This window comes from Gorilla gorilla, chromosome 14 (assembly GCF_029281585.2).
Source record: "Gorilla gorilla gorilla isolate KB3781 chromosome 14, NHGRI_mGorGor1-v2.1_pri, whole genome shotgun sequence".
In the NCBI taxonomy this organism is placed as follows: Eukaryota; Metazoa; Chordata; class Mammalia; order Primates; family Hominidae; genus Gorilla; species Gorilla gorilla.
Window position 1 is genome coordinate 121,922,384 of NC_073238.2, and position 21,819 is coordinate 121,944,202.

Consider the following 21,819-nt stretch of genomic DNA (forward strand, 5'->3'; position numbering starts at 1 on the left):
TTAAACTTTGATATATTTATTAAAATATTTTGTATGAGATTAAATGATGCTATAACTACACTGGTCTTCTTATTATTCTGTTTTCAGAGAAAAAACAACCTGATTTTAAAAAATTAAATGAACATATGCATACACAGGGGAAAATAAATAAATTGAAACGGCATAAATGTTCAAATTAAAATCTATAGAAGTAGATTTTTTTTTCTACTGAAATTTTCCTCTAATGAGAACATCTTTTTTTTTTTCTTTTATTATTATACTTTAAGTTTTAGGGTACATGTGCACATTGTGCAGGTTAGTTACATATGTATGCATGTGCCACGCTGGTGCGCTGCACCCACTAACTCGTCATCTAGCATTAGGTATATCTCCCAATGCTATCCCTCCCCCTACCCCACAACAGTCCCCAGAGTGTGATGTTCCCCTTCCTGTGTCCATGTGATCTCATTGTTCAATTCCCACCTATGAGAACATCTTTGTCTTTTAAAAATCTTTCTCAACTCACTGGTCATGTGAGGACTGGATTTTTGCAAATGTTTTTTCTTTTGCAGTTGTGAAGTCACTCACAAGTAAACCGTGAGATGTCAAACATTTAAAAAAAAAATCCTTCGAATGTGATCAATATGCAGATCAATGCATTTCCTCCCCTCAGGTTATTCCCTTCCGTTGCCTGCAGGCAGTGAACGTCCTTTCAGACGCTCTGCAGGCGCGCAGAGTCGCCAGCAGGGGGCGCCCACCTCCCACTGCAGCCTCAACCGCCTGTCAAGTAAGGAACAACAGCAGCCCACAGTATTTTCCCCAGAGACAGAAACATAACCTTATTCCTGTCACAGCTCAGAAAGAAAGAAAAAGAAAAAAAATGGAATGCAGAATTTACATAGAATTCTTAAAATATGTTTTATCTCCATTGTCAGTAACCCCCAGCAGACCAACTTTTACTTTTATTCTTTCAATAATTTCCCTCTGTAAGAGAGCAGTAAATCATGGCTGGTCTATTTTATCTATCAATCAAACGGTAATTTTCTTAATGTTTGTTACCATAGCACCCACAGCCTGTGCTCCTCTGCTGCCTCTGTTTTCTTCAGCTTGGTTCACTGTTACAGGTAAGCAATCAAGGATTTCTCCAGGGGACTCTGGAATGAGGCGAGGGAGTGTGGAGAGGGAAGCCCACGTAATTACCACGATGACGGGTTGACATCGCAGAATCCAAAAATGACTTCCACCCCCTCACTTTAAAGATGAAGCAACTGAGTTTCTAAAATAGCAGTGCATTATGCGAACTGAGCTTGCAAACCCAACAGAACCCACCTTGACAAATTTTAGCTCAATAATGCCTAACATTAAATGACATGTTTCACCCCGACAGCACCTCAGAATTTCTTTCCAATTAATTTTTAAAACATTTCTTTAGTCACGTGTCAGTTTTATTCTTTAATAGAAAAAAATTCAAGAGAAATCTCAGGCAAAGTGTCTTTCCTTTTATCTCCTAAGACAGAATTGGAATTAAACATATGCACGGGGATGCGCTTGTCATCAAGATCCGTGGTTAGAACATTTGGTCATGACCTTCTGTAACATCCTCAATCAAAAGCATTCTATAGTAATGGACATGCATTCTCAGATATTTCATTTTTTAAAGTAAGTTCCTGGCTTACTAAAGGATCATAGGTAGCAGATGATCAAAAATATATACATTTAAAACTTTCAAATTTGGTACATGGTGATGTGAGCACCATAAAGAAATGATGCATGAGATACTGAATTTAGTAAGTGTGACCAAAATGGTAAATAACTCCTGATCATTTACAGAAATTGTTCATTGATTCCAAGGGGTGATATTCCCTTTTTTGTGAATAATAGGAATCCTAGGTATCAGTATATAGCCAATAAGACAATGAGAGGAAGAACTTGAGATCTCTAAGATTCTGGGTACAGAGAACTCTAAGAAAAGGAATCACCATGCCACTGGTTTGTCACTAAGGAGTAGCACCTTGAAGAAAACTGATGCTCACATGGACAGTATCTGTCATCAGGCCATACGCAGTTACGTGCTTATAGAATACTTTTTTTTGAGGTCATTAAGAAAAGTAAGTGAAGAATCCTCGATATCCTAGAGGGAATTCTCCATCCTTCTGGAAGCTGTGAATTGGATGTAGTTCAAATAGCAGGAAAACCATTACAATTAAATTTGTTGAATTTGAAGGAAACTCCACCTATTCCTTTAATTCTTAGTGAGAAATGATTGCATTTTAACATCTAGAGTGGAAATCAAATGCTTGATGATTTTTTTCAAAAAGAAAAATTGCTGGAGGCAAGAGGAAGGTCACCCTACTTGGTGAATTCTTTTTGATGAAGTTACTGCATTTTACTTGGTTTCATAACCTACTCTCATTTTTTTATTTTATTCTGGGCATACCATCTCCTTTCCCATTTCTTTTTTCCCTTAAACTTTGATATATTTATTAAAATATTTTGTATGAGATTAAATGATGCTATAACTACACTGGTCTTTTTATTATTCTGTTTTCAGAGAAAAAAACAGAATGTAAATGGCTCACATTTACTTGCAAACTTATTTATAAAGTAAACTATTTAAAAATCCGTGTACATTTGTAGGAGACGGACATCCAAAAATGCGCAACTTAAAATCTGGGAACAAATTATATGCACATATGTCTTACTAGTTTCCTTAGAAGCATGACAAGCCACTCCACAGTTTAGCCAGTGGTCCTCTGGGAGCTGTCCTCTATTCTAACATCAACCAAGATGAAACCCATTCTGGGGCCCATGTCTGGGACTCTTACAAGCAATGGGCAGGCAGCTGTGATGGACAGGAGTAGAAATCTCCTTGCTCAGGTCCAGCAGTGCACTCTTTCATTTTCTTTTTCTTTTGAGACAGGGTCTCGCTATGCTGCCCAGGCTGGAGTGCAGTGGCAGGATCACAGCTCACTGCAATCTCTAGCACCTGAGCTCAAGCAATCCTGTCTCTGCCTTCCAAATAGCTGGGACTACAGGTGCACATAACTGTGTCTGGCTAGTTCTTTTATTTTTAATTTTTTGTAGAGGCAGGGTCTTGCTACGTTGTCCAGACTGTCCTCAAACTCCTGGCTTCAAGCAATTCTCCTATCTCAGCCTACCAAAATTGCGTGGATTACAGGCATGAGCCACTGCATCTGGCCTCAGCAGCGCACTCTTAAGGGACACCTGTAACCGATGATGGGAAATGATGGCTGCTAGTTATCAACATGAATGAAAATTCTTCAAAGAGGCATAGGTCACACCTTAGAAAAGAAGATCAATATGAAAACTATTATCTTTTTCTGTCAGATTGTTTTACAGAACTTCAGGGCGAAATAACTTCAGAATTTATTCCATATATTTTCGAGCAATTTAAACATAAAATGAACATTAATCCAACTGAAAGTGACATAAGAACCACTGTTCTTAGGTTTCCAAATGTTCAGTGATGAGATTATCCTAGGAGGCCTCTAACGGAGATGACACTTTTCTCTGGATCTGATAAATCTCTCTTTTCCTGCCACTTTTCCTTAATGACGTAGCTATGGCTATGAAGAAGCTGTTTTTACCAAACTCAAAAACAATTAAAACTGCAGACTGGATTCTCTGCCCATGTTGTGAAGTGAGAGATTTAATTCTACCCTGGCATTCTGAACGTGTATGGAGGAAGTGGGTGAACATTCAAACATATATTTCAGATTCACAAATACAGATACATGTAGCAAAAAGAAGACAAAAGCAAACACCTCGCCCTTCATTTGGGTTTTCTGTCTACTTTGAGAACTTGGTTCAAAAACTATTGTTCTTCTCTAGGACAAAAGCCAATGTGAGTGTAAATGCATAAACACAACCTGTACATAAAAATCGAACAGCTTCTCTGAAGTCCTCATGTCACAGACACCTCATTGTCCCACAAGAAAAAAAAAATGAAGGCCTTATCTTCATGGCTATTTGTGGAATGTTCTATGCAAAATTCAATATGAATTAATAGCCTGTGTCTGGTGAATTTTGTCTCAAACTCAAAGCAAGAAGATATTGATATCCTCCTTCCCTCCTTCTCTTATTCCTTCTTTCCCTCTTCCCTCCTTCCTCCCCCTCCTCCCCTTCCAGCAGAAAGGAGCTACATAAAAAATGACTTGAGCATCAAGTCAGTAGAATAACACACAGGCCTGTGAAATCATTCTGCATTTCACTTTCTTGTGTGCGACGGCTATGGCTGGTCAATGACATAACTTGCCCTTCTCTCTTATCTGTAATCCTTGCAGGATATCCACATGGGGGAGGGTTTGGCCATTGCACTTTCTAATTTACTAGTGAAGGGGTGGTGCCTCTGAGAGAATGTACAATAGAAACAGGATGAAGGCCAATGCTCCTGACCTTCAGTCACGTGTTCTTTCCACAAGCTTGGGCAGCATAAGAAATACTAATCCAGGCTGGGCACAGTGGCTCACGCCTGTAATTCCAACACTTTTGGGAGGCCAAGGCGGGTGGATCACTTGAGGTCAGGAGTTGGAGACCAGCCTGGCCAACACGGTGAAACCCCGTCTCTACTAAAAATACAAAAATTAGCCAGGTGTGGTGGTGCACGCCTGTAATCTCAGCTACTCGGGAGGCTGAGGCATGAGAATCACTTGAACCCGGGAGGCGGAGGTTAAAGTGAGCCGAGATCACACCACTGCACTCCAGCCTGGGTGACACAGAGCGAGACTCCATCTCAAAAAAAAAAGAAAGAAATACTCATCCAGTTCCTAGGGCGAGCTTTGGCAGACTATCTCTTGATAGCTTATCACTTAGAACACTGTGGATAATGAATATGTATGTAAATAAGTGATGCTGAAATAATTTGATAAATTCTCATGTTGAGCATCTTAATATGCTACTCTGTTTTAGAGGAGTCTGGCAAGTCTAATGTCAGAAGAGCATTTTCATGTGTCTCTACACATATTATGGTGTTTTATCCTTACACTTGAAAACAAAACGTGCTACAGCTTGAGCCACGTCATTCCAGGGACGCCATATAGCATTATCGTTATAAAAGAGAATGCAGAGCCACCACTCGGATTATCACACCACCCTGGCAAAGTATCTTGTTCTCACCATTTAATTATCTTTTTATTTAAAAAAAAATGGCTCTTGCTCTTTATATCTTATTCTGTCTAAATTATGTAATGCTTATAAATATCCAGAAAAGGAGTGCTGATATTGGTGTTTTGCCCAGTCTGACTCATTTGCTGAAAGAAGTAAACATCGTTTAATGGATAGACTTGTTGTGTGGCTCTAATAGACACACACACACACACACACACGTACAATTTAGGCAGATATTTTTAATGCTCTTAATACTTTTTACAGATAAAGTAACATAAAAATTCTCAGAAAATAAAAGAAAATAGGCAAGAGAACATAAACTTCTGACTCATTTGAAAAGCATTATTTCACTGGCCTTAGCACATCTCCTGTTCTTATGGAATTCAAAGGCAATGCAGGCTGAATCTAACCTATACTAGGTCACATGTAAGTATATGTAATGATTGCTAATATTTTGCCATCAGATTTCTTCTTTCATACAGTGAATAACTGTGGTCTCAGTTACAGATAGACCATGTGGTACAGAAGCTGAATCATTTCCAGACCTGTTGAGGGGAGCTTTCGGTGCTTCTATTAGTGAAAGTGCGGAAAACTACCAGCCGCATCTTCAAGGTTATATCAGTGAAAGGAAACAGCAAAGCAAACAAACATCACACAAGAAAGCAAAACCACCGGAGACTGGTGTACAGACTCCCACCCGGCACTGTACCTGTACAGATGAAACTGGAGAGGCCTCCGTAGATGACTTCATCATTGTCGGGCAATATAAATGGACACCTCGTCTGAACCTCCAAACAGTATTGCTTGCAAGGAATTGTCTTTCTGCAGTTAAACTGTGTGACTTCAAAATACTGGGAACAGAGCCAGGCTTTGTAGACAATCTGAAAAAAAGAGAAGAATGAAAAATATAGAGGCGTGACAACAGTTACAGTGATAGAGGCACTGTGAGAAGCGTGCAAGCGTGCTGTGGTTTCAAGTGGATCCTAAGAGAGCCCTCATTGTGAGAAAGCGTATTTACACAACGACAGCTGCAAGTGATAAAAACACAGCAACCAAAGTCTCCGCAATAAAAGCAAAACAGTATTTGATTGCATCCCTAATAGAATGTAAAAGGTATTTTGACCTTTAATTTTATGTGGCTTATTTGAAAATCAGTGGATTTAAGCAGGAAGTTAAGTTTTCAAAATCCAGCGATATCTAAAGTAAAATAAATAATTGACTCTATTGCTCTTCTGTGCTGTAGTTACTTGCTGCAACGTGGCTGATGAGCCAGTTCCCTCCACACGGAGTCCCACGTCTATGCCTCCATCGGACGCTAGATGGCGCGAAGCACTTTACAAAGATGGCCCAGCAGGGGTTGGGAAACTGCTGCTTAGATCTTGGACTTTGAGAGGCACAGAACAGGCAGATATGGACATTTACATTCATGACTCACACCAAATGCATTAAAAATCTCACTGTCTGAAAGCCCGGAAACACCCGACATAGAGCAGACATCATATGCTGTGGTGTGGTTGGGAGTAGGAGGGAAGCCTCATCAGAGCCACAGCTTCAACCTTCTGGATGATGTGCAAGCCACATCAATGTTTGCTACGTATTTATGTGATTTCATCAAATGTGAAAGGACTGGGACTTCATTCATCTCTTTGTTTTGGTGGCTATTTGGGAAAACAAACATTGAAAAAATTGCCTTTTTCTGACACGAAGGAATAAGCTGATCTTAAATTCAAATACAACAATGGCAGATGTACCCGTTTGCAGTACAGGTTACTGAAATTCAGTTATTCTCCAGGTCCTTGGCACTAATGGCTTTTATTTATCTATTTCTAGGGTTAATATTATCCAAGTAACATTTTGCTGGTTATATTTTACCTAGAAAAATTGAGGCACTGCAGTTAAAGGTAGCCTAAGAGATTATAAATACTTAATAATAACAAGAATAATAGCTAGTATTTATCAACTTTATACTCTTTTCTAAGTAAGTTGTAAACTTTTTTTTCCATGTAATTCTCAGCATGCACTTTTGACCATAACTATTAGTCACATTTTGAACAGGAATAATATTAAGTAATAATAATATTAGGTAATGGAAATGGAAAATCCAGACTTCAAACCCATGTTCTGTAGGACTCCAAAGACTGTGTTCCCAATAGTTGTCCTATATTTAATCTGAAAACTACTTTTAAAGCACTTATGAAATCACAAGGGAGTTTGCAGATGAACCTAAAATCAGCATGGCCTTCCCTGCCCCGGGTCAATATCCATTTGGTAGAAGGAGGATTGTATTTTTTTATTCATAACTTTTTATTAGGTTGATCAAAATGATGCTTTATTCCGTGATCAACGTGCCTCGGTAGAGGTAAAATGAGATAAATATCAAAGTGAGATACACTTTTAAATGGCCAAAATTGTAATTTTTCTTTGCCAGTCATCAATGGCTCACAATCACCATGTAATTTGTTAGCAAAACATACAAATAATTAGAATTCTTATAGGTCTTTTGAACGAGTCTTCTCCTAACAGTGTACACTGAAAAACTGCACTAGAAGAAAATGTTACAATAGCTGAAGAAACCTCTAAGAATTCTTATGCCAACTGGGAAACGGAGGTGGGCTGTGGCTGTGTGCCCCAGGGGGACAGCAAGAGGCTGCCTCAGGGGGACAGGTGAAGGTGGAGGTGGTGCCGGCAGCAAGAGGCTGGAAGCACCAGCTTCAGAAGAAAAATGATTTCTTAACCAAACCATGTGAACCAGTGAAATGATTTCTTAACCAAACCATGGGGAAGTTGAGAACGTTTGTCAAAATGCCATAGACATTGACGTTTGTGTAATATGACACGATACGTAATACGACATGACATTTATTATGTAAACTAAGCTGTAGTATAAGAATGAGCCACGTATCCTCTGATTCCTGGGCTTAATGACCTTTCCCAGGTACTAGAGGAAGTAGGATAGGCTTATACCTGCAGTTCAAAAAATAACATTCCATTATGAGGACAGCTTGCTTTCCGCACACTTGTGGGATTCTAAAGTCTAGAGTTGCCTGTTTTTCTTTAAGGAATGCCCTGTGTAATTCCAGAAAGTGGCTCATGTTTTCACTGGCCAAATTGGGGTCCCCATTCCCACCGCTCCCCCACACGTTGCCTTTCCACCGTTATTCCAGTTAAAATGGGTTCTGAATAGGGAATCACATCCTGCAGCCATAAAGTCTTAAGAAACAACGTCTCCTCTCTCGCAGACGGTGGGGCGTCCAGTATTGGAGTCTCTTCAGATCTAGCCATCCTCTTTGCAACACTTTCCTCAGCGTTGCCCGATGGGAACAGATCCATTTTTATTCTGGCTCCTTAAATTCTATTTCCGCTATATTTCCTTTGCAGATTTTTTTTAACTCAAAAAAAAAAAAAGAAAAGAAAAAGAAACTAGTAAGAGATCACAGCTTTTTTTTTTAAGTATCAGGTAGTAGTAGTTATGAAGAAAAGTGATCGAGCATCATTTGCAAAGCCGCCGGCAGAATCCCAGACCTTATACACTGGGCTATAACGACCTCTCCGGCCAGGCTCCACGGTGGCATCCGTTATGAGCTACCTCCTGGGCTTTGAGTGTGCAATGAAATTCCTCATTTGAGTATTAAATATTTTCTAAAATTTTAGCTCTAGGGGTAAGATACATCAGGAAACAAGTGGGGGAAACCATGTGAGCTGAATCGAAATCCGAAGGACGGAGGAGAAATATTTTATTGCTACTTAAGAGATTAAGGATGAGAAGCAGATGTTACATAACTAAAGGCTTTATCTTCTCTGTGTAGATGTGTTTACAATAAAAGAGGCAAAGCATACAGCACATTTGCTAAAAATATTTCTGAATAAACTGGTAAAAGTTCGCATGGGAAGTAAACAAAAATTCTTCTAGAACCTTGAAAATGATTACTTGAAAAGTGAAATAGCACGTTAGTAAACATCTGAAAACTGTGTTATGTGAAGAACGGAGAATACCTGAGAATATACTGCAGCTAAAAGCAAACGAGGGGTGAGGTTCTTACAGTTATCTCGTGTCTGAGAAACGGCTATGTGCCAATGACGATGGCTTTAAACAATAAATTGTGGAATCAGAAAACAAAGACAAGAGAAAAAACAAACAGGTAGCTATCAGCGTGATATAAAGATGAGCTTCCCTGCCAGAAGAGATGCATAGAAATAAAATGAGCTATCTTCAAATGTGCCGAGTTCTCTAGAGCTAGAAAAATTCCAGTAGACTTTCAATAACTCTTGTCAAAACACGGTGAGGAAGATTCCTATGTTAGGAAGCTGAGAGAAGGCCATGGCTCCAAGACACTTCCCAATGTCTTTCTAGAAGTTTTTGCAGGAAGGGGTTGAAAAGGATGTTTTGTGGTGGCACCGGGCTAGAAGAACAAATTGACTAAATCTTAAAAGTAATACAGAACTTCAAACAAAAGCACATCATGAAAAATGAGTATATTTGTCTTATTTCATAAGAACTATGGAATACAAAGAAGTCTAGAAATCTTTTTTATAACGGCTTGGCCTTCTCCTATAGAGAGAAATATTAGGTAAATTGCTTTTCTATGTGTCGCTGCAGAGTATAAATAATTATATGAAACAAAAGAATAATTGTGGGAAGGAATAAAAATGTGTGCGAGGTCTCTGGTGACAGAGTAATGGCTCGCCGACATCCACCCACTCTTCCCCTTGATGGCCAGTGCCTCCATCTACCCAAGAAGCAGCTTGATTTGTCAGGAAATTATGCTCTGAAAGGGTATTTCAAATGGCCCACCGCCCCCATGCTCCTCCACTGTGTCCTCTGGAAATGACTTATTGACTGTCACAATCTTTGCTGGACAGCTGCCCACCATACAGTGTTCTCAAGGTGCTGTCTGCAAGAGGAGCAGACTACACTAGAAAAATGGTCCAAATGACAGCATCATTTTTACTTAATACTTGAATCGATTTTTCTCTTTTTCCCCTGAAGCATTTTCTCTCTTGCTATCTTTCCTCATAAAACCCTTGAGACTTGTTTGGGAAATGTTTTACAAATAAGGAAACGTATACAGGGAAATTAGGCAGCAAATAAGTGGAATTCAACTCTCTCCACAGCCCAGTCCATAGTTTTTTTCAGTGGGAACTCTTGTAACAGGAACTCTTCTGAGAGGACAGAAAGTGAAGGGAGCATTGGATACGTCGGGGTCTCTGGAGGCACTAAGGTGAGACATTCCAGGGTGGAAAGCCTTAGAGACCACCTAGCTGAGCCTCTGTTAACGTCAGAAGTGGGGTCTAGAAAGATGCAGATGACAGCTGAGCAAGGTAGGGCCTGGACGCCAGATGCCCAGGGCCCCTGGGCGGCTGTTGAAATTACACTCCATGTTATTCGGAAGGTATCACTTGAGTATTATTCAAACTCACTTATTGAGTATTATTGAAACTCACTTGCAGTTCTGCAGAGTGGGCTGTATGAGCCCCCACCCTCTACCTCCAGACCTACGTCCACATCTACCCTGTGTTTGGATTCTCAGCTGAGAATCCCTTGGTCACACAGGCCTGTTTGAAGAGGTGATCAGGGACAGCAAAGGCTGAAGAGACCAAGGAGAACCCAAGAGAGCTCATCTAGCAAACTCATTTTCACACTCTTAATGAAGATTTTTTTTTTTAAAGCTTTGGTTATAACGGCACAGCCTCCGGAGACAGACCGAGGGGGAGTACTTTGCTTCCTGATTACGGGGAGTGATGTGAAGCCACGAACTCTAGAAAGAAATGCGTTACATGCAAATCTGGACAATCCTGAAGTAGCCCATGCATTTGTGAATAGAAATACTACACGGGACCAGGATCACCATGGTTAACAATGGTGCCATATAGATGGCTGGCAGGTGTGCCTGTGTGGTGTCCTCATGTCCTCTCTTGGTTCTGGGCATTCCATTTGAAGATAGCTAATCTGTGCAGAACCTTTCAAAAAATGCCCTATGATTAATATTTTTCCAGCAGAAGGTCAGCTTCTCATTACTTTTTAAATATATATTACCCCCATCTCCAAAATCCATCTCTCTATTTTAGAGCAAGGTAGAAGATTGCTAATGTAAATATATGTTAGCCTGCTGAAAAAATATCATGTTGGCTATATATTTTATCACAAAGAAAAATGTCAGATATTAAAAATGGTTGTCAGCTTCAAATCAAGAGGCTAAGCAGCTGCTCTCCCTTTTCCCCCACTTATTAGTAAGGACTAACTTTCCTTTCACATTTGTAGCATTTGTTGATGCATTTTATTAGATCCATTTCTGCCAGCTCTAACCCCGCTAGCGGCCTGAGTTTTGGGTATGTGTGGGTGAAATAATTGGTTATGTAAGCATTAGTCTGCGACAGCAACCGCCTGAGGCTAATGCACTTTGACGCATAACGCATGTTGCTACAGTTTTAAGTGAGGGTGAAACTCAAAATAAATTTTCACGTTCCTATGTCTGAATGTCTGCTTTCTGCTATGTCTGTGTCAGTGTCTGGTGAAAGCACATTGCACCTAGAAACTGGAAATCGTGATATATTCTGAAAGGGAAACAAGAAAGGCCCCACTGCTTGAGGCTGAGCTGAGTCTGTGAAGTAAGCTTAAGGATGGGCGGTGAGCAGCGCTCTGAGCTTCTTGATCCCTTGTGGGGGGTCTTATGACATCAGCACCCCTTGCCTTCTAGGGCTTTGTCTTGGCTCCATTTCCTGAAGTAAAACGCAAATGTCTTCCTGTTTTCTGGTGGTGACCCACTTTTTGAATCCTGTCATCACACTTGGTCTATTCCCTTGCATTTCAGGGCCTCCTGAGCTTGTTGGCTCTGTCCCACATTTCCCAGTCCACCCAAACCATTCTCAACACCAAAATGAGGCTCCTGCAGTGCCCATCCACGCCAGCATCCCAGACTCCATTTATACAGGAGAGGGAATCAGTCTGAAAATCACAGGGCCAACGCAAGCCCCGTTGGCCAATCAGGGTATGGCACCACGGAGCTGCCCAGACATATGATTGTACAGAAGGTGAAAAGCAGATCATCCCGGCTGTGCTTTCGCAAATAGAGAATGTGCCCATCCAGAGACAATCTGCACAGGGCTTAGGAAAAAAGGGAAACCTAAGAAGCATTTGTCAATATGTCTCCAGCGTTATGCAAAGGAAAACGCGTCCTAACTATGATACAGAGGCAACTTAGTTTTCTCTTTTTCTCTCGTTTTCTCTCTTCCTCATTAATAAACGTCTCATGTAACACTCAATATCTTCCTTGTTTTATCTTTCACTTCATCTCACTATGATTTGGCCTCAGCTCGAACTACTCCACTGAGATTGTTCTTTCGAAGCTCCTTGGCCTCTCTGCTGACAAATCCAGCTGGAAAATCAGTTGTTGTCTTATTTGACCTCTTGCCAGCCCTGATCATGGTGGACTGAACAGCTTCCGGAAATGCCACTGGGACTTGTTTTATCCTGGCGTCCCTCTTAGTCCTCTGCCCCTCCTTCTCCATCTTCATTTGTTTGCTGTTGCTGTTGTTTGTTTGTTTTCCCTGCCATTCCCCAAAATGTTAGTATCCCTCCGGCTTCTGTTCCAAGCTTGTTTCTACACATTCTTTCTGGGCAACCGTCCATCCTCGTGATTCAATTGTAGTCTTTAAAATAGTGAAGCCTAAATCTTCATTACCAATGCTGATCTCTCTCTCTCTTTCTCTGTCTCTCTCTTTCTCTCTCTCTCACTCTGTTTCAATACCTCAAGCACTACAAACTCTAAAGTGGAATTCGGCCTCTTCTTTTCGGAGGGAAGCAGGTGAGAAACCTGGGGGTCATCCGGGTGCCTCTTCCACACTCCGCAGCTCTTCAATCACCACGCCCTGTGAGCCTGCTTCCTCAATAGCTCTATGTCTGCCCAAATCTCTTGATTTCTACTGACACCAATGCTGCTCGCGCCATCAGCATCTCTCACTTGGATTTCTGCCTTGGATATACCCCGTGGAGCCTACCCTTGTGCCTTCAGTTGTGAACTCCTGCTTCATGCTGCAGTTAGAGCAATCTATAGAAAATTAATTTGATTATTCCACTACTTCATTTTTAATAATTCAGCACCCCACCCCATCCCACAGCAACACCCAGGAGAATGTTCAAAGCTCCTAACAGATTCACAGCTCTGCGACCTTGCCCTGCTGAGCACTCGAGATTCATCTCTGCCCACTCCCACCCGGCACTCTGCTCTCTGGCTGCAGGAGTGACAAGCAGGTCACTCGATGTGCAGCGTGCCCTCGGTGGCTCTGCACCAGGCTCTTCCTTCCACCTCCCTCACGAATCCCTCAGCCTATTAATTCCTGTCCATCCTGTGTGACCTCACCTGGAAGCCTTTCCTGCATTCCCTCTAGACCCTGCAATGAGCTCTTCTTCGGCAGTTCAGTAAATGTGATGCTGTCTTCTCGTCTGCCTCCTTCCCAGACCCTATGCTCTCGGAGCGAAGGCCAAGCTTTGCGCCTTCTTGTATCCCCAGTGCCCTGGATGTATCTGGCAGAAATTTACCGTCAGTGGAATGCCCACTGGAAATTAGTAACATGGCCTTTGGGCTTGCATAATGATGCCCCGCGATTGGTTAGTGTGAGAGCCAGTCCACCTGGCCCTGAGATCCTGCCCAGAGCAGAGACTCAAACCAGGAACCTTGATGAGCCCCCAACATATTAAATCCTAGGAATCCCTTTTCATATGACCAACCCAGTGGCCTTTATTGAAGGCCACAAACAAAAACAAACAAAACAAACAAACAAACAAAAACTAAAGAAATACATTTTTAAAAGTCCACTTCATGAAGTGAATCTCTCCTTCCAAAAAGACCTCATGGTTCAGGTCCTAAAGCACAATATGGGATTGGGTTGCAAGCTGAGAAAGATTGTCACACAAAGATGGGGAATGGTGTGGTTTATTGTTTTGAGCTCATGGAAGGCCCACAGAGCTTCTGAGGGCAAAGTATATTTTATAGCTGTTATTTAAACGGACACACTCCTTTGGCTGGGATTGTGGCAAAAAGTGTTGAGCAGAGAGGTTATACTAATTCATACCTTTCCAGAACAGTTCTATTATATATCCAGAAATGAATATTAACGATGATAATAACCAGTGAATTAACTTCACAGTACATAAGGAAGCGTTTCCTTTGGTGTGAAGGAAGATCTCTTTTAACAAGCTGCCTTCACCGGATTATCATGTTAGCGACGAAGATGGTGGGAGCTCTGCTGTGGGCATCAAAAAAGAAGAAAGTCACTCCATAAGACTACTTCTGAGTGTTGGCCGTGGATAGATATAGCTCAATAGCTTTATCTAGAGTCGGAATGGGCCCGTAGTAAATGAAAGCACCTTTTGTGGACTCTCAGCCAAGCAACGCCTTAGAAATGCAGAGTATTACATGCCCTCTAAACATACCACTTATTTAACCTGGCCTGTATTGACTGTCACAAAAGTGCCAGTGATCCTATTAAAATTTATATCTATAAAAAGGCAGCAAGTGAACACTTCAATATCAATTCAATTTTGGGTTCCACATCTTGAGTGAGTTGAGAATGTTGAAAAGTGTTTAAAAAGTGGGAAATCAGTCTTCTAAAGAAACGGAAATGGAATTGAGTCTTAAATAAGAAATCTGAAACTAATCTAAGGATATAAAGGGATAATATATTCACCAAGGATAGGAGAAGAGAGAATGTGTTAGGCTGTCCTTATTTTCCAGAACTCATATAAGATTTCATGGAGCACTCGATGATTAATAAATGAATGTTATCTTCCATAATCTACAATCTATTTAGAAAATACCAATAATACCAATGCACTGAGTAGAGCTATAATAAGTAATCAGTAAATTCACTATAAAATGCAGATGTATTAGTTTCTTCATAAAACCAAAGAGAAAGGAACTTACTGTAACAGCCTCACTTAGTAGAAATGGGCAAAAAAAAAAAAGAGTCTAAAGAAAGTTAATGCATAACTTTGTCATATAATCCAAAGTAAAGGATGGAAAATGCGACATAATAAACTATAGTTAGTTATCTAAGAATCTGATACTTTTACATAGCTGTGCACATTACAGAACTAGAATATATAATGCTTTTGGTATGTATCTAAAAGTTTTACTTCTTGGCCATATTGTCAGGTCACTTGTGTACCAAGAGTGCATGATTGCCACCCTACTTTACCAGTGTCAGAGTCACAAAAATTTGTAATTGAAACAAGAATAATCTGCTTTTGCTCAAAGAAAATCTGCTGTTCCTCAGTGGAGCAGGCTCTTTGCATTCTTTGTTTTTCCCACAGATGCCAGCATTTCTGATTTTGTCATCACATTTGCTCCTCAAGAAACAGCAGCTAACACCACACTATCTTTTTTGTTTTCTGCATTATCTTAATGTGTCCTGCTAGTGAGAAGCTGGGAAAGGTATGAATGCAAACCCCTTTTGTAAATTAAGAGCCAACCGGCACCCTGGGAATGGAGTAGGATTGTGTCACGTGGCTCTTTAAACATGTTGCCTATTTAAACCTGGTCTGCATTACTGTCAGAAAAATGCCAGTGATTCTATTAGAATTTACATATTTAAAAAGTCAGAATGAACACTTCAGTATTCTAATTGAAATACAGACTTGTAGCCTGTTACCATGAAACAGAGGACTGGCTGCCTAGGTACCATCCAATCTGTCTGTTAATCCCACATTTTTCACGGAGAGCCAACTTTGGAGTCTGACAGTAGATAGGTGCCTTGGGGAGCAGAGGTGTAGGGCAGGTTAAAAATTTCATCATAAGACATTTTCCCTGGCATCAGAAATAATGCTGTAAAATTCGAGGAGCCAGGGTAAGATGAATCCCGCTGTGAGTGCTCCCGTCAGTGCACCTCTGTGTGGAGGGAGCAGAAGTCAATGGGGGCTGAGGGTTTCTGGAGAAGAGAAGGGGACAGCATGTGAGGGAGTGAGATGGGCATGTCAGAGAGAGGAGTGGGGTGGAGGTTAGTGTGCTTCTGATATGAGAAAGAGAGGGAGGAAGGGCAGAGCATGGGAGGAAGACAGCAAGGGAAGGAAGGAGATAATGAAATTTATATAATATAAACACCATAGAATACTACTCAGCCATAAAAAAAAGAACAAAATTTCTTTTGCAGCAAGTTTGCATTGAAGTAACTCAGGAATGAAAAACCAAATACTGCATATTCTCATTTATAAGTGGGAGCTAACCTATGGGGTATGCAAAGGTACACAGGGTGATACAACTGACAGTGGAGACTCAGAATGGGGGAGTTTGTGAAGGGGGTGAGAGATAGAAAACTACCTGTAGGGTACAATGTACACTACTCAGGTGACCGGTGCACTAAAATCACAGACTTCACCATTATACAACTCATCCATGTGACCAAAAACCACTTGCACCACTAAAGCTATTGAAATTTAACAAATTCAAGGCCAGGCATGGTGGCTCATGCCTGTAAGCCTGGTACTTTGGGAGGCCGAGGTGGGTGGACCACCTGAGGTCAGGAGTTCAAGACCAGCCTGGCCAACCTGGCAAAACTCTGTCTCTACTAAAAAATTACAAAAATTAGCTGGGCGTGGTGGCGCACGCCTGTAATCCCAGCTACTCGGGAGGCTGAGGCAGGAGAATCACTTGAACTCAGGAGGCAGAGACTGCAGGGAGCCAAGATTGCACCATTGCACTCCAGCCTGGGTGACAGAGTGAGACTCTGTCTCAAAAAATAAAAAGTAAAAAAATAAAAAAAGAACTATTTACTATCAGTTATTTTGCCAGGTGTTTTCAATGCACGGTGTCTGTGATGTGAGTGATATTATTCTAATTTATGAATATGAAAACCGAGACTCAGAGAATGTAAGCAATGTGGACAAAGTCCCACAGCGAAATGTAACAGAGCCAGGGTGGGCTTTTAGGTCATTTTACCCTACACCCCGCCACCCCACATCAAACTGTTTTATTCTATACCAGTTATGCAGAGGTAAATATTAACTCATGATACTGTAAATGTAGAGTTCTTTGTGGCTTGCAAGAAATATCTTTTCTGGGGTTAAGCTTTGGGGATTCAAACATGTTCTATGCTGCACTCCATAGCTCAAAGAAAATGCGGCTGTTTTCAAAGAAGCTCAAAGAAGGCACTTCGGCAACTGTTATGTGCGTTTTGCTTTAGAGTGAAAGATTTTAAAGATGGCAAAGGCTCACAATGTTTGCGATCTTATTAACACAAGCTTGAAACCCTGCAAATTGGTGACATGAGTAACACTAATCTTAATTAGGAAGGAGCCAGAATTATATCTGGAAAAAACAATCGCCTATCACTAGAAGTAACCGCCGCCTCCAATTAAGAAGCCTATTTTTCTGGTCCCGGTCTTAAGTCCTTCTTTCTCTCTGTGGCTTACTATTCCCCATAGAAACACCTATTTAACTATTAAATTATACAGAAGTGACACTAACTTGTATATGTTTTAATTGTACTTGCTAAACATTTTTAGTAGTTACTCCACCCATGTAAGATTTTTAGCATATTTCCCTTGCATAAATATTCATTTACATACACATGAACTGTTATATAATGTGTACATTACACAACACACACAGAGCACAAGTGATTGCAAAGGTTAGGATAAAATTATAACTGCAGGTAGAATTTATCATTTTCTTGTCATACTTTAACAGATTATCTTGTGCATGTCCTGCGTGTGTTCGCCCCACTTAGGAGAAGCCCGACTTAAGTTAAATAGCGATTGTCAACTTCTTTAGCACTGAAATAAATTATGTAAATTGTCAAATTGTGTGGCACAGACATTTAAAACTGAGCACTTGCTTGAATTATGTAAGCAAATTTTAATGAACTTTATATAACTGACTAGGCAAGACCTGAATATTAACATAAGGGCAAGAACCTGGTCTGTCTTTAGGCAGCAGTGAACTCTCCGCAGGAGGGGCCTAGCCTCTGGCATGACTCAGCCATTAGTGCCTGAATGAATGAATGAATGAATGAATGAATGAAAGAATGCCTCTAAACACAAGCTCAGGGTGAATCCAAATGGCCTTGGTCTTAGCAACACATTCCTGTTCTATTTAGTGGGATTTGTTTACTTGATCAAGGTTTTGCCATTATTATTATTAGTTTAATCTACAAACTAAACTAATGGCATCCATTTTCTCTGATACATTTTTTTAAGGCAAGCAATAGAAATTGGGCTAATAAGTACAATTTTGTATAAGCTGTAATGATGCTGAATTTTATTAGCAGTGACAGTAGTGAAAGCTACTATTTCTTTGTTCTGGTTGGCATAGCATCAGTTTCTAGAGCCAAAGAAAGATTTAGATATGTAAATGCTCATACTAAATTTATTGGCATCTTGTGAAAGTGTTGTTACATATAAATATTTATAGTTGTTAAATATATATGTATACATACACACACATATATATAAGAAAGTCAGAGCATCTGTTGAATTCAATCAAAACAGTGTTAATAACTCATATTTTTTTGCAGTCATAAATGTTCCACCAACTTTTGTGGACAGCAGAAAAAGGAAACATTTTTCTTCCTAACTTTTGCCATGTTTCTGTATTTCCTCAGTAAATACTGAGATTCAGCAGAATGTATTATTTTGACATTTTAGATCACGTTATTGTCTAAAAGCTGAGAAAACATATGTCTTTGAATGGGAAGATTCAGAACATAAAAATAGATTTCACTCATGAACAATGGTTCCATAATTCAAATGAAGATACACAGTTAAGTTGAAAGGCAAGACTTTAGAATTCCTCCCTAAAACATTTTCAAGGACAGTTTCTCGTTGGGTGCTCCCTGTGTTCCATTGACTTGCTGCAGTCTAACCCCTGTGAAGTTAGTATAATACAGTGCATTTTCTGTTCTCTAAGTGTGTTGTGTGTATCTTAGAGAAAAATGAGCATCCTCCTATTTATAGAGTTAAGAATATAAGTACACACTCTGCAAGTCTTTGAACCCATCCCTGCAAATGTGCTTAGGGCACAAAACTCTAGGAAAGAAGACTTTTCTCTGCTACTTCGGCAGAAACAGAGGGCCTATCTTAGCCCATGTCTTCTTTATCCTGAGCTAAACATACCATCAGAAATATGTTTTTAGTATACAATAATGGTTATGACTAATCATAACATTATTGTTTGATTATTAATTAATTAATTATTGATTACCAGTTGATTATTGATTAATGAATAATATTATTCATTATTATTGAAAACTATAATCAATGGAATTAACAATCCTTAATAATAAAATTAGTGGTAACATTGGAAGGTGCAGCTTCGGAGCAGACAGTTGATCATTATATATTTGGAATTAAATGGCAGTACCCAGTTTTATGCTCAGAGTAGAGCCCGGCAAAAAATGTAGAATAATACTGAAATATGCAAAAATCAAATTAAGAAAGCACATATATCATTATGCAAAACATGTAATAAAATCTGGTCATTTAATTTTAATAATTTTCTGTCTTGAGAATGCATGTTTATATTCATCAATAAGATATGTCATTGTATATACAAATGATACCTCCATTTTTGAATTATGTATACAATATAAATATAATACAAATTATATATAATATAAATATAATACAAATTACATATATTTATATTTTCAGCTCCAAATTGGCAATTGGTAAAAAAGGTAAAAAATTGGTTAATTGGTTAAAAAAGCTAATAAATTTTATGTCCGTAGCAATGTCTTAAAATTTAAAACTAACCATTTACTTTCCTAGCATGTGTTTTGCCGTGCTGACTGCCATAGATCCTGAAATAAGCACCTTAACAAATTATTTTCATTCAATTGCAAATATATCAAGGCTCAAAGATAATTTTAAATCAATAACAATGATGAAGATTTATGGCTTAGTACTGATTGTGATACAAATTGCACTTTTTAGTACACAAATCTCATATTGAACTTTGGTTTAAAAATTAGAAAAGAAATTAGTTATTAGATTATTCTTAGGTAAATGAGAGTCTCCACAGCTAATAATTTGATATTTTTAATGATTCCTCACTGAAAAACAACAATAACAACAGAAAGAACAAATGGAAATAAAACAAAGCAAGCACATCAATTTCATACCTAAAAGGGAATATTCAGGTAACATTTATTTTTATTTTATTTTATTTTGATTTTTGAGATGGAGTCTCGCTTTTGTCACCCAGGTTGGAGTGCAGTGGCACAATCTCGGCTCACTGCAACCTCCGCCTCCCGGGCTCAAGTGATTCTCCTGCCTCAGCCTCCCAAGTAGCTGGGATTACAGGCACACACCACCACACCTGGCTAATTTTTGTATTTTAAGTAGAGACGGGGTTTCACCATGTTGGCCAGGCTGGTCTTGGACTCCTGACCTCAGGTGATCCACCTGCCTCGGCCTCCCAAAGTACTGGGATTACAGGCGTGAGCTACTTACTGTGCCTGGCCTCATTTTTTATTTTTTGTTTCTGTTATTGTTTTTATTCTCACTGTAGCCTCAGCCTCCCTGGCTCAAGATCTTCCTGCCTCAGCCTCCTGAGTAACTGGGACAACAGGTGCATGCCACCACACCTAGCTAATTTTTAAATTTTTAATAGAGATAGGATCTCACTATGTTGCCCAGGGTGGTCTTGAATTCCTGGCCTCAGGTAATCCTCCTGCATCAGCCTCCCAAAGTACTGGCATTCCAGGCGTGAACCACAGAACCTGGCCTCAGGTGACATTTACACTTAAATTTCAACCAACGAAATGGTGGGGGATGGGGATGGGGATGGGGTGGGACCCAGACAATCAACAGTGTGTATGGAATAGATCTTTAAATGCTCACTCTGAAAGCTCAAATAACAAAGTAAACTTAGCAATCAACCTGCTCTTTCCATAGAGATACTGAACACACAAACCAAAGGACCATCACATACCCTGAATTCTGATTGCCATACTCTCGCCATATGCACACACACGCATGCACGCACACACGCACGCGCACACACGCACGCGCACACACACACTTTCCATGCATTAGGTCAGATGTCGTTAGCTTATCAAGGAATGAAACACCTTCTGCTTGTTTCCCTTACATTGGAACTGGACCTGAGCTATTCCTTACACATTAAAACAAACAAACAAAAGCTTTCTACTTGCCACACACATGGACGTTTCTAACTTTTTTTTAGAACTATGGCTTCAATAGTCTTTACAGAATTTAGTCCCCTGCATAAAGATTGTTTTCTTAAGAGTCAGTGAGCTGGAAGGAAAACTATTGACCTTGGTAGGTTCCTGGGGTTTAAACACACACCACTACCTAAATGGCAGAGCCTCCAGAGAGCAGGCTGCATTGGATGAAGACCTTGGATAAGGCAGACAGAAAGGGAAGCCAATTGTATGTTATTGAAGGAGGCGGTCAGAAAACCCCGGCAAAAATACGGTTTTATTTTATTCCTTAGAATTTAAGATACTCACTATTATTTAAAATCAGGTCAAGCCAGAAAATATCTTTTACATTTTTCAGCGTAAGCACAAAATAACGTTAACTATACATTTATTAGAATGTGTAAATGCTTAGATGGAAATTGTTTCTTTTACAATGAAAAATTATCCAATAATCTGTTTCTTTCACATGGTATAAATGTAAAAGTTCATTTGAAACAGATTCTTATTCACTGTGGAACAAAATGAGTACGTGACAAAACATAAAATCCTGTTGCTCAA

At 39.8% G+C, this 21,819-nt stretch overlaps 1 protein-coding gene across 2 annotated transcripts in view; it reads right to left on the minus strand.

Moving 5' to 3' along the window:
- NALF1 (NALCN channel auxiliary factor 1) overlaps positions 1–21,819 on the minus strand; it is a 697,686-nt gene that overhangs the window by 36,214 nt on the left and 639,653 nt on the right. For both annotated transcript variants that reach the window (XM_063697515.1, XM_063697516.1), the window contains exon 2: positions 5,816–5,987. In XM_063697515.1, coding sequence (XP_063553585.1) covers positions 5,816–5,987 — 172 coding nt within the window. The remainder of the gene's footprint in view (positions 1–5,815; positions 5,988–21,819) is intronic.